We start from the raw sequence: 16,940 nt of genomic DNA on the forward strand, positions 1-16,940 counted from the left end.
TGGCTGCGCGATGCGCCGGCCCACCAAGGGAAAAGACGGACAGCCTATTAGGCAGCAGAGGGCGCCGTACGCGGGCAGTGTAGCCAGGGACAGACGTCTCCTTCCATATTTCTTCTCACGGTTAACCTACCCCAGCGCCTCCACGCTAATGATTTGACACCCGCCTCACCGCACCTCAGCTGCCCTCAGTAAAGATGGCTGACCGGAGCGGAGGAAAAGCCGGAAGTGGGCGTGCCTGGGAGGAGCCGGCAGCAGGCAGGGCGGGTCCTGGTTTGAGGCGAGGGCGGGGCCACCGCCCCTACCTGGGTTAGCTGTGTTTGGGGCGCTCAAGCTGCAGAGCCGCGTCCTGGTCTCCTTCTGGGGGCGGGTCTGCCGTTGGCTCCGCCCCCTCTCAGGTGTCTATCTCTCTAAGGTGCTGGCTGAGCCTCGCATTTGGCCCCTAGGGTCCTGCGGACCTCCTGTCCCTCTGAGGTGGCCCGCCAGCGGCGATGGCAGGCGCCCGGGAAGACACCCCTGAGTCTTGCTCCTCTGCTGCCGAGTCCGAAGACCCTCCCGGCTCCGCCAAACTCACTGAGGCGGTGCCTCCAGCGGAGTCAGAGGGCTGCGGCCGGCCGCTGGAGGGGGCTCCCAAGAAACTCTGTGGATATTTAAGTAAGTTTGGCGGCAAAGGGCCCATCCGGAGCTGGAAATCCCGCTGGTTCTTCTTCGACGAGAGGAAATGCCACCTCTATTACTCGCGGACCGCGCAGGATGCTAATCCCTTGGACAGCATCGACCTCTCCAGTGCGGTGTTTGACTGCAAGGCAGACGCTGAGGAGGGGACTTTCGAAATCAGGACTCCCAACCGGGTCATCACGCTGAAGGTAAATGGAACAGTCTTCTGGGGCGAGTTCCCAGGCGCTTCACACTCGTTTCCTCATTCCTGCAGGCCAGAAAGAGGGACCCGTTTTTCTGGATCAAGAAACTGAGTCAAAGAAAGAAGGAGTGAATGGCCCGAGGTCAGGCATTTAGAATGGTGTAGTCCACCCTTGGAATCCTGTAGTCTTTCTACATCTCGGTGCTGTATTAAAATTTTACTTTTGGAACGCTTATGGTGGCACACTCCTTTAATCCCAGCGATTTGGGAAGCAGAGGCAGGAGGAGAATCTCAAGTTCAAGGCCAGCCTCAGCAAATTAGGGAGACCCTGTCTTGAAATAAAATAAAAAGGGCTGAGGATGTAGCTCAGTGGTAGAGCACTCCTGGATTCAATTCCCAGCACTGCCGAAAAGAAAAACTTTTACTTTTGGGTATTTCTCACTACAAAGTTACCTAAATTTTCTTACTTGGAACTGAAGTATAGTCAAGATATTGTTCCTTGCAATTCCCAAGACAAGGAGTCTGATTCACTTCTTAATATTTGGGCCAAGGGGAGTAAATGCTGACATTGGCAGGGATTGGGAGGATAAACAGGTAGCATTCACTGATACACCTAGATTGTCGTGTAGGCATGTCTAGACTAGTGAGTACTTAGTGTTTGTTGAGTGAACACACATGCACACACTGGATGTTGGAACCCAGATCAGAATGCTCATGTTAAGAGGAAGTACCTCATCACTTAATTGGAAAGACAGATCTGGGTTAAGATATCTGCGGGCATCAGAGAAGAGTGTGCAAGGAGAGAGCCTCCCTCCCCCACTCTGCCTCCCCACCCTCCCTGCAGCCTCCAGCTAACCAGGCATCAGTGGATGCCCACAGGTTTAGTTTTTTGTTTTGTTTTGTTTTGTTTTGTTTCTGGTGGTGTTTGGCTGATGACCAGGCTTGAGGACACAGTTAAAATAATGGAAACTAGGAATTTCAGGCTAGGAAAAGCATTTTAGAGATCATGTGCTTCCCAGGCATGTGTCTCCTTCCACATGTTGAGTGCTGTGTATAGGGCCTCCTAACTCATGGCCTTTCCTATTCCATTGATCCTCACATGTGCCCTGCTCTGTGCCAGTTTCTGGGATATGGAGCCAAGTCAGACCTGCCACCTGCTTCCCTGCCCCTGACAGTGCCCAGACAACTTGAGGTATGGTGGGAGAGACTGGCAGGGAAAGTGGCAGTCATAGTAAATGTGCTGTGGAAATACCCTGGTAAGTCAGTGTAAGAAAAGTGTGCTGATAGGTGGGTTAAGGAGCTGTCTAGAAAGGCATCACCTGAGGTTTGAAAGAAGAACTAAGTTTTCAACAAGCAGACAAAAGCAAGAACAGTTCTCCAGGCCAAGAGAACCCTGGGAGCAAAGATCAGAAAACATGATGCAGCTACAAGTGTCCCAGCAAATCACAGGAGCTTGAGATCCATACAGGGGCCCAAAAGATGGAGAGCAGAGGGAAGGGCATTTGTGAGTTAGGCTCAGGAGCTTGGACTTTGCCCTGAAGGCTATGGAAGTTGTCTAAGAGGCTTAAGCTTAGAAAGCATGACCACTGGGTAGAAAACAAATCAAGAGAAATCCATTATGGAACAAATCATGAAGCCTATCAGCAGGTGACTATGGGGGAATGAAGCATGAGCCACATCTGTGCTCCAGGGGAGGGAGGGAGATGGCAGTGGCCAGAGATGTATAGGAAATAGAACGCAGGGGAGACATCAGAGATGGCTCGAGTAACCAGCTGGCTGCCTGGCTGGATCAGTCACTGACAGGAGGGGACTCAGGATGAGGAGGCTGCAGGACTTCCATATGATGTTGTCTAAACAGGGACCATGTGTGTTGGCTCACCACAGTATCTTCCAGTGCCTAGCACAGTCCTTGATGCATATCACAGGTGATAGATATACGTATTTGTACCTGGGATTGAACCCAGGGTTGCTTAACCACTGAGCCACATCCCCAGCCCTTTTTTTATATTTTATTTAGAGACAGGGTCTCACTCAGGTGCTTAGGGCCTTATTAAGTTGCTGAGGCTGGCTTTGAACTCGTTATCTTCCTGCCTCAGTCTCCTGAGCCACTGATTACAGGTATGCGCCATCACTCCTGGCACTAGGTACTCAATATATATTTGACATATATACTTATGTATATGTCAAATGAATTGTGTGATAAAACAGGGTGTTTGGATTTGACTGGAGTTTATCAGCCTTCAGGTCATGATGAAGCCCTAAGAGGTCTATTGGGAATAGTATACGGAAACAGAGGACTAATGAGCACTGTTTGATCTTAACAATACCTTCACAACAGACTGAGGGCCATTTTTCTGAGCCCCTGGCTGAGGTCATGTTTCATCTGTGGTTTTCTCAAGATGGGAAGCTTCCCTGATTGCCACATATTCTCATGTGGCTTTGATTGCAGGCAGGTCTTTGAGGCTCACCACCCACTCCCAGAACACTGCCCATCCTCTGTGCCCACTGTACCAGATCTCAGGTCTTCATTATATAAGTAACAAATATCCTGGCCATAAATTAGAACAAATTTCCCGTTTGGAACTGGAGTCTCGGGGTTCTACCACCACACGCCTGGGCTGCTTCAGAGCCAAGTGTCTCCATCTATAGAAAGGGCTGGTCACTCCTGCCTTGCCTACCTCTGAGGATCCAGCCAATGAATGGATGTGAAAGTGGGTATTTGGGTGGTCTAATGCTGGTTAATGACCAGTGTCCACCCATAATTTATCTGGAATGTTGGGGTACATGAAGGATCATCATGTTGTCAGTATACATGTGGCTCTTTGGTCCCCATTCATATCCATGATTTCCATGCAACTCCATGGCAGGAGGGATCACCCCCATTCCACAAAAATGCAGTTAAGACTTAGAGATAGCATACAAGGAGAGAGTGATGGTCCAGCACCCACCCAAAGGATGCCAGAGTTCTTTCTGCTCTCACAGTACCTGTGTTCCTCCATCTAATAAGCATATCTTGAACACCTGCCCTGTCAAGTACCGTGCAGGGCACTTAATTTCCCTTATCTCATTTCATACTCATAACCACTTTGATTTCATGGATGTTATTGTCACCATAGCACAGATGAGGAAACCGGCCTACAGAGGTTGAGAAACCTGAGTGGAAGACCAGAGCTTGAGCTGTGGCCAAGAAGCATGTGATATTCCACAGAATCAATTTCTACCCCCTGGGAACAGACAGTGTCCTAGCCTCCAGTGACCTTCCCTATGTCCCATACTTAATGCTATTCTGCAGGCACAGGGCCTTGCCAACTAATCCTTGTGCTTCTCAGGCCGCCACCAAGCAAGTGATGTTGTACTGGCTGCAGCAGCTGCAGATGAAGCGCTGGGAGTTCCACAACAGCCCTCCTGCACTTCCTGCCGCCCCTGATGCCACCCTGGCTGGGAATGGGCCCACCCTGCACCTCGAGCTAGGTACTGAATAGGCTGGCCTCCTGCTGCACACCCAGGGCTGGTGGCCAAGCCTTTACCCTGCCAATGGGAGTGAGTGGGAGGAGCCCTCTGCAAAGAAAGCAGAGTACCAGGATGTGACTTGGGATTCGAATCCTTAGGGCAGGGATTCGGGCTCTGAGGCCAGCCCTGTGGGTGCACATCCTAACCCTGTGTGATTTCAAGCAAGTTGCTTAGCCTGCCTGAGCTTCCGTTTCTTTCTCTATAAAATGAGGTTAATAAATTATCCCTGCTTCCTGAGGTTATTATGGAGAGTAAATGAATCCATACACTTGAAATGGTTAGAGCAATACCTGTACCATGTCAGAGCCCAATAGATATTACCTACTGTTAGGATGAGATTTATGGGACATCTCAAGAAGTGGAACTTGCCCAGAGTGGCTGTGAGGAGGGTGAGTGAGAGAATGCCCAGCTCCTCACCAAGCGCTTCTGTATGGGCGTTTTAGATGAGCAGTCTTATCCCTGGTGTTTCCAGAAGACAGAATCCTTTGCTCCCTGGTGACCCACAGAGAAGTGTCTTGACCCCAGATCCTAGAACATCCCCACATGGAGGAGCCTAGGAGATCACACCTGACACTCCTCAGCTGGCCCTGAAGGAGCCACAGGGATCTAAAGGGCTGCATCCCAGTTGATGGGGAGGCCAAATAAGCAAAGGCAGGACTTCTGGCCACGCATCACCTGGATACTTTGCAAAACTGAGTACATCTGTCCTTGACCCTTGACCCAGCTTCCCTTCCCTTGGTACGTTGGCCCCCCATACCCGTTGTCCCAGCACTTGCAAGTCACCCTCCACACTTCCTCATTCTCAGGCAGCCAGTGCAGCCAGGCACCATGCTGCCCGCTCTTGCCCTCCAACCCACATGTCAGCCTCAGGCCTTCCTCACTGCCACCGCCTGGTTTAGATCTCATCTCTCAGCCAGAAAATCACAGCAGCCTCCACTCTAGTGTCTCCACTTCTATCCCTGTGCCTGAACCTGGCCCCTCACTGTGGCCTGAGTGAGCTTTCTAAAATGGGAACCTAAGCCTGCTACCCTCCTCCCTGGCCACCCACCATGCAGGGCCACTCAGCTCCTTGCATGGTGCCCAGGGCTCGTCTCTCCTGATCCCACTCTGCCAGCCTCCCAGCCTTCCCCCTAGTGCCCACCTTGTGTCTACACATCAGCAGCACCAGATGAGGCTCCGCTGTCCCTCTTCACCTGGCAGATTTCTGCTTATTCTCTAAGGTGGAGTTCTAGTGTCACCTCCTCATCTTGTCAGCCTCCTCTTGGACACACTCTGGGACTTTCCCTCCTGGACTCTGTATGGACCCCAATACTTTTTTCAAACATTGCTAAGGAAGCATGTCACATTGTGTTCTGATTACCAGTGTCCTTGTTAGTCTCTGCCCACTAGCCTGAAAGTGCAGGGATCTTTTCTTTGTCACCTGTGACCCAGTCCTTGTTGCTCTGCCTGGCATGAAGATATTTGTGGAGTGAATATGGGTGAACACATTGAACTTTATGATTACACAGAGGAAGGAATGTGAAGCTCATGACATGAAGTCAGACATCTAGAAAGTGCTCAATACAAGGGAACTGTCCTAATACAATTACAATTTGTGTGCATATATATGCACATACATAAACATTCTATTATGGTCATGAGAACACACACATAAACTATTGCTATTATACTAGCATGTGCACATAATAGTGCACACACATACATGCTATTACTAGTATAATAACTGCTTCTTTGGTTATTACTAATAATCATCAATAATTCTTTCAGGCAGCCCTTTACAGGGTTTCTTTACATTTGTACTTTTGCTTAGGCCCCAGGTCCCCCTCTGTCAGGAAGCCAGACAACCCTGGCTCTGTATAAAATGGCAGCCTGAGTTGACATAACTGCTGAAGTCAGCTTGTATCTTACTAGTCCTTACAAAAATATCATGGGCGGGGCTGGGGATGTGGCTCAAGCAGTAGCGCGCTCGCCTGGCATGCGTGCGGCCCGGGTTCGATCCTCAGCACCACATACAAACAAAGATGTTGTGTCCGCCGAAAACTAAAAAAAAAAAAAATATTAAAAAATTCTCTCTCTCTCTCTCTCTTTAAAAAAAAAAATCTCATGGGCACGATTCACATGGTACAGACTACAGGTAAGGAGAAATCCTCCTTCCTGTATGTCTTGAACTGAAATTTGAAGAACTAGGTTGTTCAAAGTGTAGCCCTGAGATCCCACAGTCCTCTTCTGCTGTGACAAACCTGGTCTAAGTTCTTTAGTTCTGTGTCTTTGCTTCAGCATACTTGGCCAGGCCTGCTGAGGGCCACCCCTGCTGAGGCCATCGGGCAGGGGGTGTGTTGTCATGATGACCAGGGCACTCACTGGTGTCCCAAGGTGGATGCTAGTGTGGGACTAAGGACACAGAGACTCGGGCTCCCCTCCTGAAGCCTTTCCTTGTCCCGTAGCAAGCCCACAACCTCCTGGACCCAGGGCCTGAGAGGAAACCTTCCCAAGACCCCTGAGCGTTGTTTGTGGAGTCTTGAGCAAGCTGACAAGGCCTGGATTAGCAGCTGTCCGAGCAGGAGGCCCTTCCCTTTCCTGAGGAAACAGGGGCCACTCCCAGGTGGCAAAAACCTTCTGACCCACATCTGACTTTGACTCACAGAAGCTCCGTCTTGTAAAAATTCTTTAGTCCCTGCCTTGAGCAATCTGCAAGTCATGATCTCTACAGTATTTTAGTATTTACAACTTTATTTTGTACTTCTCCTAAACAGTGGTCTCCATAGAGTCAAGAAAGATCAAAGGGAAACCAATAGATTTATAATAACAGTACATTGTCAAGGTAAGCTTCAATATGTAGATGACATTTATACATGTCTATCATCATAAAATTATGACGTTAGAGCTTGTATCTTATTACTAGTCCTTACAAAAATCTCATGGGCATTATTCACATGGTACAGAAGAAGCAGCTGAAGCTCACTAGTTAGGAAATGTCTGCCCTGAAATTTGAACCATACTCTGTGGACTCATACACTCCTCCCAAAGCTGAGAAGGCACTCAGCCATCTGCCAAGGGCCCTCCAGGGAAGCAGTGACCTCCTGGGCCCTTTCTTGTCTAGACAGTGTCTTCTTCCCACTGGTGATGGGCAGCTCCTAGGGCTCAGGCAAAAGGAGAATTATAAACAAATGCTACCAAGTATGCATTATGTGGTCACCTCGTTGAGGGCATTTCTCCCTGGAGAAATGAGGCTAGAGAGGGCAAAGCCTTGGGTCATGTATTCTGTCTCCTGTGGGAAGCATTAACCTCAGCTGTGGCATGGCCACCATGTATGACCTATCTCTTACACCCCCTGCATGAGCTTGTGCCTTCCTTGGCAACCCCTCCCATCTGTAAGTCTTCTTTCCCTGATGAGTCATGTGGCTTAATAGGAAAAGCAAGGAGGAAGACTGCACTTGAGTCCTCAACTGTCACCTGCTAGCTCTGACCTTGGCCATGAAGCTCGTGTTCTCTGAGCTGCTCCTTCCTCATTGGTAAATTGTTGGAGTTATAGGAGAGCAGATATCAGCAGTTACGGAAATACTTGGTAAGACATTAAAATCTTAGGAAAACTAACGTTTTGATTGTTCTGAATGAGGGAGAAGAAAGTGGGTTAAAGTATTTATAAACGACAAAATACTTTGAATCAGTTCAAAGTCTGGATTAAAGAATACGCTGAAAGATTTGAGTACACATTGTGGGATTTTAGCCTTTTCTAAATAATTTTGTGTACTTTAACTCTGAAGGAAGCAAGGTAGAGAGTATCCTTTCTGCTTTTTTAAAAGTGATTTCCAGCCAGGTCACAGTGTCACCCCATAGAAATGGGTTGGCCTCAGATATTCCAACCAAAGCCAGATTTAGTACTTCAGGCTCCTGCTTAAACTGTACCGCCTCCCCACCCACCCCCACCCCATTTGGGACCAGATGAGATCCAGCCTCTTAGCTATACTCCTTCCCATGTGACTTTCCCAACTTTCTGTCCCCTGGGTCCCTATTCGCCTGCTTAGCTCTGGTTCTGGAACCTCTCCCTGCTGCCTGTATGTGACACAGAAAGATTCTCCCTTATTCCTTAGGCAGATTCAGATCAATCCCAGCCCCAAGTCCCATTTCTAGCGTTCCTTCTCCAAAAGGTCTTCCCTTGCTCGAGTCGGAAGGATTCTGCCTCCACCTTACAGATTGGCCCCCTGCCCCGGCTCCAGCCCACCCCTGGTATTTCAGAAGTGTGTGCATTTTCCCCTTGCTGGCTTCATAGGCTTTGAGCTTCCCACAGTTATGATTCATCTCACTTTTTCACAACACTTGGAAACCTCAGGGTAGACACCTGGTCTAGGTGTGATGAGAGGGTGAATTGAAGGGAGAACCTCAAAAGAGTGGCTTTGGTGTTTCCTGGTACTAGCCAGCCTGTGGGATCCAGTGGAGCCTATTGGGAATTAGCAAATGTGTTTCCATGCTGTTTCGGTGATTGCAGTTTTTCTTTAGTCAAACAACTTTCCTTGGCTTCTACAATTATACTTACATTTTGTACCCACACCCTCTTTACAGATGTAATGCAAAAATAAATTTCCTCCACCCCTAAATTTTTTACCATCTCAATCAAAGGGCTCCAAATAAAAATGTCAGCTTCCTTGTGAGTTTCTTTCTTAATTTGTCAAGATTGTTCCATTCCATAAGTGGTTGTGGTTCTTGTGCACATATTGTACACTCCAAATAAACTTCTAAACATGCCACCTCCTCTCTCTTATACTTCAAATAATGTTTTTCTTAGCCTGGAAACTTTTCTTAACATTAAACATTTTGAAGTCACTCACTATAGAAGAATCCTCATTTAAGCAGAACATTTGGAATACAGAAAATCAGTGTTGATGTGATAATAGGACCTCCTGCCCCCTTTTTATTTAAATGTATTTTGGATCATATAATAACACAAAATGTCCTACTTTCCCAGGTGCCATGGCACTGAATTTTAATCCCAGTTACTCCAGAAGTTGAGGCAGGAGGATCACAAGTTTGAGGCCAGCCTCAACAAAGTAGCAAGATTTTGTTTCAAAATGAAAAAAATTTAAAAGAGGGCTGGGAGGTAGCTAGTGGTAGAGCACCCCTGAGTTCAATCCCAGGTACTGTAAAATGTCCTTCTTTGGTTTTGGTACTTAGGATTGTGACCCTGGACCTGTGTTTGAAAATCTCTTTATAAACATTTATCTTTGATCAATACATATTCTTTCTTTTTTTTTTATAAAAGTAAGCCATGTTTACTGTAGAAAAATTTGGGAAAAAACTTAATAAGAGTAGCTCACTTCTAATTCCATCATGCAGCCCTAACTTCTGTTAAGAGTATATTTCTGAGACTTTTTCTATACCCTTAGAGCATACTATAATTCCATTTTTTAAAAAATCTGGCTTACTCTATTTAGTGTTATCTCATTTATGTTCCCTGTGCTCCTACACATTGCTCATTAATATCATTTTAAATAGTTGAGTAATATTTTATTTTATGAAGGCGTAATGATTTGCTTAACCTGTTCCAAGTGTTTTTTGTTTTGTTTTGTGTTTGGTACCAGGGATTGAACCCAGGTGTGCTTAACCACTGAGCAACATCCCAAGCCCTTTTTTGTATTTTGTTTAGAGACAATGGCTCACTGAGTTGCTGAGGCTGGCTTTGAACTTGCAATTCTCCTGCCTCAGCCTCCTGAGCCACTGGGATTACAGGTGTGTACCACCATGCCTGGCTGGTGTTTTGTTTTGCTTTGTTTGGGTCCTAGGGATCAAACCCAGAATCTTGTGCATTCTAAGCAAGCACTGTACTACTGAGTTACAGCCCTAGTTTTTAAAATTTTATTTTGAGACAGGGCCTTGCTAGGTTGCTGAGGCTGGCCTTGAACTTGTGGTCCTCCTGCCTCAGCCTCCTGAGTCACTGGGAATACAGGCATGCAGAATTATTTAGTATGGATTCTCAGATGTAGAATGGTCTGCAGTTCTGCATGTTTTTAAGAGGTTTCTAGGAAGGTTTCCCTAGCAAAATGGCTTCAGAACATGCAGCACAAAGTGCTGCCTTTAACCTACGGTGGATACTCGCTGACTGTGCAGCTGCACACACCCTCCCTGATGTTGTTCAGAGATGAGCCATAGCCCTGGACTAAGTGTTTCCTAGTGCAGAGTCCTGGGGATTGATTTTTTTGTCCTTGGCTCCCCAGGGCAAGAGGAAGCAGAGCTGGAGGAGTTCTGCCCTGTGAAAACGCCCACTGGGCTCGTGGGTGCGGCAGCTGCCTTGCAACCTGTCCCCGCCATGCCCTTGGCCCTTCAGAACATCTCCCTCAAGCACCTGGGAACTGAAATACAGTAAGTGCCAGTGGGGCCCTGGGGCTGGCCTGACCCCAGCAGCCCCTTTCTGTGGAGCCTGACCTGGTGGGGTTTTGCAGGGAGGTGGGGGGATGGACAGTCACGGGCTTTAGTTTCAGTTAATTACATCATTTAGAATACTGATCCGAAAAGAAGTACCATTGACCAAATTATACTGTTATATTGCCTTCATGTACAAATATGTAAAAATGAATTCCACTGTTATGTATAATTATAATGCACCAATAAAAAGGGGGATAAAAAGTAGTACATGTCCATTGTAGGAAATTAGAAACTTCTGAAAGGAAATAATGAATGACTTACTCATAATTCTATAACCCGGACAGACATTCATAGCAATTTTTTTCCCATAGTACTGGGGATTGGACCCAGGGCTTAGCTTGGGCTAGACCAGTTCTCTACCACTGAGCTACAACCCCTGCCCTTCCTATTTTTTAGTTTGAGACAGGGTCTTGCTAAATTGCCTTGGCTGGCCTCAAACTTGAGATGCTCCTGCCTCAGCCTCCCAGGTACCTGGAATTGTAATGTGATGGTTTCAGAATGTCTGTGTTAAATTATTCTCTTATCATGTGCAACTTATTGTATGCTAAGCAGATGTGAACTGTGTTTTTCACTTAATACTGTATTACATATACCCTTTCCCAGTGTCAGGCTTTATTTTAAACTGCATAAAAAGATAGCAGTATGAACTGGGTGCAGTAGCACATACCTGTAATCCCAGAGGCTCAGGAGGCTGAGGCAGGAGGATCATGAGTTCAAATCCAGCCTCAGCAAAAGCAAAGTGCTAAGCAACTCAGTGAGACCCTATCTCTAAATAAAATCTAAAATAGGGCTGGGGATGTAGCTCAGTGGTTGAGTGCCCCTGAGTTCTCTGGTATACCGCCCCTCCCCCCCACATACACACAAAAGATAGCAGTCTGGACTGGGCCTTGGGGCCAAAGTGCCTGTGTTTGGATCCTGGCTCTGTCAGTCATGAGCTGTGCTGCCCTTGACAAGTTGTTTGCTTTCTCTGTGCTTTAGTAACCTTGTTAGTTCCTGTAAGCACAGCAGTGATTGCCTCTTAAGGTTCATGTCGGTCTGAGTGGCTGAATGCATGCAAACTGCTCTAGAACTGGACTTGGCAATCACAATCCTGTAATAAATCCTTTCCGCAGCTGCCATAGTTGCTCTAGTTAAAGGAAAAGAAACTTTCAGGAATGCAAACTATGCCCAATGCTGATCCTGTTTGGGCGTCTGTGTTCTCTGTGGACTTTGGACACACTGGGACCTCTTAGAAGACAGAATAGATTGCTCACTGGACTTGGATTAGGGGCCCCAACTGTGTGTGACCCTTCCTAGGAGAGAAGCAGGTGTCGGAGGAAAGATGATGAGTGAGTGTCCTTTGGGGTTGCTGGCTGGAGGCAGAGCTACCCCAAAGACATTTAGACAGGAAGCCCTGGAGCCTGAGGAGAGATAGGAGCTGGAGCTAGTGTCTTGGGGTCATGTGTAGTCTGGTTGAGCCCCCCAGGTGCGTGGGCCAGGGGGATATGCTGCAGGGGACCGTCCCTCTCGAGAAGCTGAGAGGAACTGGGTGCACTAGGAGCATGCTGGGTAAAGGGGAGGCCTGCCACCCAGACAGTGTGCACCCAGGGCAGCTCACCAAGATTAGGCTGGGTTCATGCTGGTGGAAGCCACAGCAACAGAAATGGCACAGAGAAAACACAGAGACTGAGAAGGGAAGGAAATTTCAGAGCATCGCTCAGTCACTTCCCTCCTGTAACTTGTGATAGCCACAGGCATGAAGCAAGAGGAGTGCCTGACTGCTGAGAGCCCCAGCAGCCCTTGGATAAGACCAGAGATAAATTCTGATGTAAGAGCAGAGCTGCCTTTGCCCTGGCAGGTTTGGGAGCTTGTCATGGGTGCTGCGGTGAGCACAGGTCATACCAGGGGAAGGGCTTAGGGAGCTTCCTGACCACTGTGTGGGATGCTTTATGCTCTCATCCGGCTGTCTGGACAGATCTGTGAAGTGGTGTCATTGCGTGGTTAAGCTCTCGAGCCGAGAAGTTAGACATCCAGGTCTGACGCTCAGCTGCCACCTACCAGCTCTGTGGTTTTGGTTGCCGGTCCCCTTGGGATCTCAGTTCTGCTCGTCCGGTGGGTCTGACCATAGTGCTTATTTCATTGAACTATTTCATGGATGAAATGAGTGAAATGCCTTATAGTGTTTTGGCTTAGAACTTGGCCCATGGAGGGGCCCAGCCAGTGTTTGGTGCGGATATGTTCATTGCCCTCATGGTGATGAGCAAACTGACTGGCCCAACGTTATCCCTTGTGTATAAGCCTCTATAACCATCAGTGCGGTGCTGGCCAGGCCTTTCAGAATGGAGCAGACCTGCACAGAAAATGCTCTACAAATTGCTCCAAGTGAAGTTGGTACCTGTATGAAACAGAGATCTCTTCCAAGAAACACTAGCTTAGAAGAGCAGCGGCCAGCAACACTGTCTGAAGGTAGAGCGCTCCCATCCCAGGGGAGATACATGCGAATAGGGCTCAGAAGGCCCTTTGCTGCCCTAAAGTTGGGGTTTCTTCCACACCCCAGGGATGACTAGTCACATGTCCTGGGACTTATTAGGGAGGCTGCCATTCTGGGGCAAGAGGAAATGTTGGCAACAATGATAATTACCCCACCCTTAAGTGCCTCTGGCTCCAGGGATGTGCCCCTGGCTCCCTTTCCAATTTATGTGGCTTGTGGTTTATGAAATCCGTGTGACAGAGCTCAGCACAAAGTGATATAAGTAGCAGCTCCCATCATGGTCGTCATTATTCTCTCCTTCTCGCTTTTTTGTTTTCCTTCTTGAAACTAGGTCTCACTAAGTTGCTGAGGCTGCCCTCAAACTTGTGATCCTCCTGCCTTGGCCTCCTGAATAGCTGGGATTGCAGATGTGTGTAGCTGGGATTGCAGGTGTGTGTCACCACACCCAGCATCGCTGTTCTTTTAGTGTGCCCACCACTCCTTAATTTTTACATGGGGAGAGTAAGAACTAGGAAAGGGAAGTAGCTGGGCCAAGGAGTCAGGGCCCCTTAGTAATACAGGGCAAAAGGAGTGTGAGAGCAAATTCCAAGGTCAAGTACTAAGAGTGCTGAATTTTAATTTCTTTTCTGCTCATAATTAACTGATGAATTTTACCTTCCATCAATCCATGAAAGTATAGTCTCATTCTAGTTCTTATTCTGGATCTGACTATACCCGAAATCTGGGTTTTAAAACTTAAATTTCAAACCAAATGGTTTTTCTTTGAAAAGATCAACAAAATCAACAAACCTTTAGATAGATGGGCCAAGAAAAAGGACAAAGTTCAAATTACTAAAGTCAGGAACAAAAGAAGAGGCATTACTACTGATCTTACAGAAATAAAAAGGAATATAAGGAATTCTATGAACAATTACATATGCCAACAAATTTGATAACTTGGATACAATGGATTATTAGACACAAATTACCAGATCTGACTCAAAGAGAAATAGAAAATCTGCATAGACCTTGTAAATAGTAAAGAGATTGAATTTATAATATAAAATAACTCAGGCCAGGTATGATGACACACACCTGTACTCCCAGCTCCTCAGGCGTTGGAGGCCGGAGGATCATAAGTTCGGGGCCAGCCTGGGCCACTTAGTTAGAAACTATCTCAGAACTAAAAATAAAAGGGGCTGGGGTTGTAGCTGAGTGTTAGAGCATTTAGCTGGCATGTGTGAGGTTCTGGGCTCTGTGGGTTCTATCCCCAGTCACCATCCCTCCCCACAACAAAACCTCAGGACCAGGTGTCTTCACTGGTGAATTCCACCAAACATCTAGAGTAGGAGGAAGTGCTGTTCTCCCATCATGGTGTAGCAAGGTAGTTAATATTTGCAGAACAGCAATCTAATTTACATTCATCTTCCTTTTCATTCCCACTGAAGTTTCAAGTCCTTGGGGGATTCCCCTTCTTTTTCTAGGATTTGAGCTAAGTGTTTTAAAACTTGGTTTTGTATTTATTCAACATCTAGATATTTGTGGAATGAAAGCTCTTCAAAGTGATGTGTCTGTCATATTAATAGAAGTGTGTATCTACACACAGGGACAATAGAACAAAGTCAGGTCCTTCACACGGCTGTGGAGACTTTCACATCCTCTTCTTTACTGCCACCCACTAGATCTCCTTAGTGTGGTGTTTTTCAAACTGTTGACCAGAGTAAGAAATGCATTTTTTTAATATTGAGATTTGAACCCAAAGGGTACTTTGCCACTCAGCCACATCCCTAGCCCTTTTTATTTTTTTATTTTGAGAGAGAGTCTCACTAATTTGCTAAGGGCCTTGCTGAGTTGCTGAGGCTGAGCTTGAACTTATGATCCTCCTGTCTCAGCCTCCTGAATCACTGGGATTACAGGTATACACAATGACACACCCATGCCCAACAGAAATGCATTTTTTGTTATAGCTCGGTACACATACATGTAATTCACAAAATATAACACTAAGTGGCATGCACTCTGATATTTTTTATTTCATTTTAAAAGTGCTAGTCATGACACCGAACTGATTTGATAATCTACCAACAGGCATAACCTACAGTTTGAAAAAACTGGCATAGTCAACTCCTTTAATCACCTTCTCTCCCTTGCTGTCAGTTTTAGACTATATCTGCTTTTATCTCTTTGCAAGGGAAAATAAACTCAGGAGAGCTGTCTTTTCACATGGCTCATTGTGAATGTCTGTGGACTGTGCTCTCAAGCGGCCTTCAGTGCTGCCTCACACCTTCTGGAAACCACTGAGCCTGGGCATGCCCACCCCAGTGCCAGGTACTTAGTGCCAAGTTCTTAAAGAAATTGATACCATGGAGCCTCAGCCTAGACCAGTACTTGGCCAACTTATGAAACATAGTAAATTCCTTGGAGACTGAGTCAGTAGAGGGTACAGAGAGGACAGATCTGAGAGGGGAAGGAGCAAAGGGGTGAGGGATGAGAATGCCAGGAGGTGCTTGCAGTGTATCCCAGCAGAACTGGGAGCCATCAGTGGTTTTTGAGTCAGGTAGTTCTGAGGTCAGATGGAGGTTTCTAGAAAGTTAGTTCAGCAAGTCCATTCAATATTTGTTCAACACATAGGTATGAAGCACTTCTATATTTCAGGCACTGTTGTAGGCATTCTGTATCCACCCATAAACAACAGGCAAGCATGTTGGCACAGTCCAGCCGCAGGGTTGGGGGAGAGGGAGTGAGGCTTATCTAAGCCATGCTGGGTGTGGAAGGGGTGAGTGAGAGGGGAGGGGACTGGGAGTGGCATGTGTGACTGGGGGTGAGGCCTGAGTTCCATCAGGCACAGGAAGGGTGTCAGCCTCACGCTCCTTACTTCTCCTTTCAGAAACACCATGCACAATATCCGTGGCAACAAGCAGGTGCCAGGAACAGGCCACAGATCTCTAACAGAAGACTCTCCACAGAGTGTGGAGCCTCAGAGTGGGGAGCAGGCCTCAGGTCTTGATCCTGGCACCCCAGGTGAGCATCTGAATAGATGAGTGCCCTCCCTCTTCCTTGCCAGGCGTGTGTCTGACTTAGCCATAACTGTGTGGCTTAGTGCCACTTATTTCCCACAGCTGAATGGAGGCTGGGAAGTCCAAGATCAAGATGCTGCAGATGCAGTGTCTGGTGAGGACCCTCCTCCAGGCTGAAAGAGAGGGCTGTGGTCCCTTCCTCTTCTCCTAGGGGCACCAATCCTATCACGGGGTTCCACTGATCACTTCACAAAGGCCCTGCCTCCTGACACTGTCGCGTTGGGGATTAGGGCTTCAACCTGGGGGTACGAACACTCAGTCCATCAGTATGTGTCAAAGACCAAATTCTCTAGGTCACTCCTTCTCCTGGATTTCCAGAGGTTGAAGAACAGTGATTTTTTTTTCCTCTTTTTTTCTTCCATTTTTTGGTGATAAAAGATACAGAGCAGGATTTTGTCGGGTGCAGTGGCGCCCGCTTATGATGCCAGCAGTTGCAGAGGCTGAGGCAAGGAGGATCGCGAGTTCAAAGCCAGCCTCAGCAATTTAGTGAGGCCCTAAGCAACTAAATAAAATATAAAAAAAAGAGGGGCTGGGGTTGTGGCTCAGTGGTAGAGTGCTCGCCTACCATGTATAATGCACTGAATTTGATCCTTAGCACCACATAAAAATAAATAAAATAAAGGTATTGTGT

The 16,940-nt window shown here is 47.2% G+C and overlaps 1 protein-coding gene across 4 annotated transcripts in view; it reads left to right on the forward strand.

Annotated features, from left to right (window-relative positions):
- Window positions 1-288: 288 nt before the first annotated feature.
- TBC1D2 (TBC1 domain family member 2) overlaps window positions 289-16,940 on the forward strand; it is a 47,591-nt gene continuing 30,939 nt past the window's right edge. For 3 of the 4 annotated variants that reach the window (XM_081268033.1, XM_081268034.1, XM_081268035.1), the window contains exons 1-4: window positions 289-863; window positions 4,186-4,327; window positions 10,576-10,720; window positions 16,120-16,253. In XM_081268033.1, coding sequence (XP_081124159.1) covers window positions 489-863; window positions 4,186-4,327; window positions 10,576-10,720; window positions 16,120-16,253 — 796 coding nt within the window. In that variant the 5' untranslated portion in view covers window positions 289-488. The remainder of the gene's footprint in view (window positions 864-4,185; window positions 4,328-10,575; window positions 10,721-16,119; window positions 16,254-16,940) is intronic. The other variant, XM_081268036.1, reaches the window with a different exon arrangement.

Source organism: Spermophilus citellus (assembly GCF_964194105.1).
Source record: "Spermophilus citellus genome assembly, chromosome: 2".
Classification (NCBI taxonomy): Eukaryota; Metazoa; Chordata; class Mammalia; order Rodentia; family Sciuridae; genus Spermophilus; species Spermophilus citellus.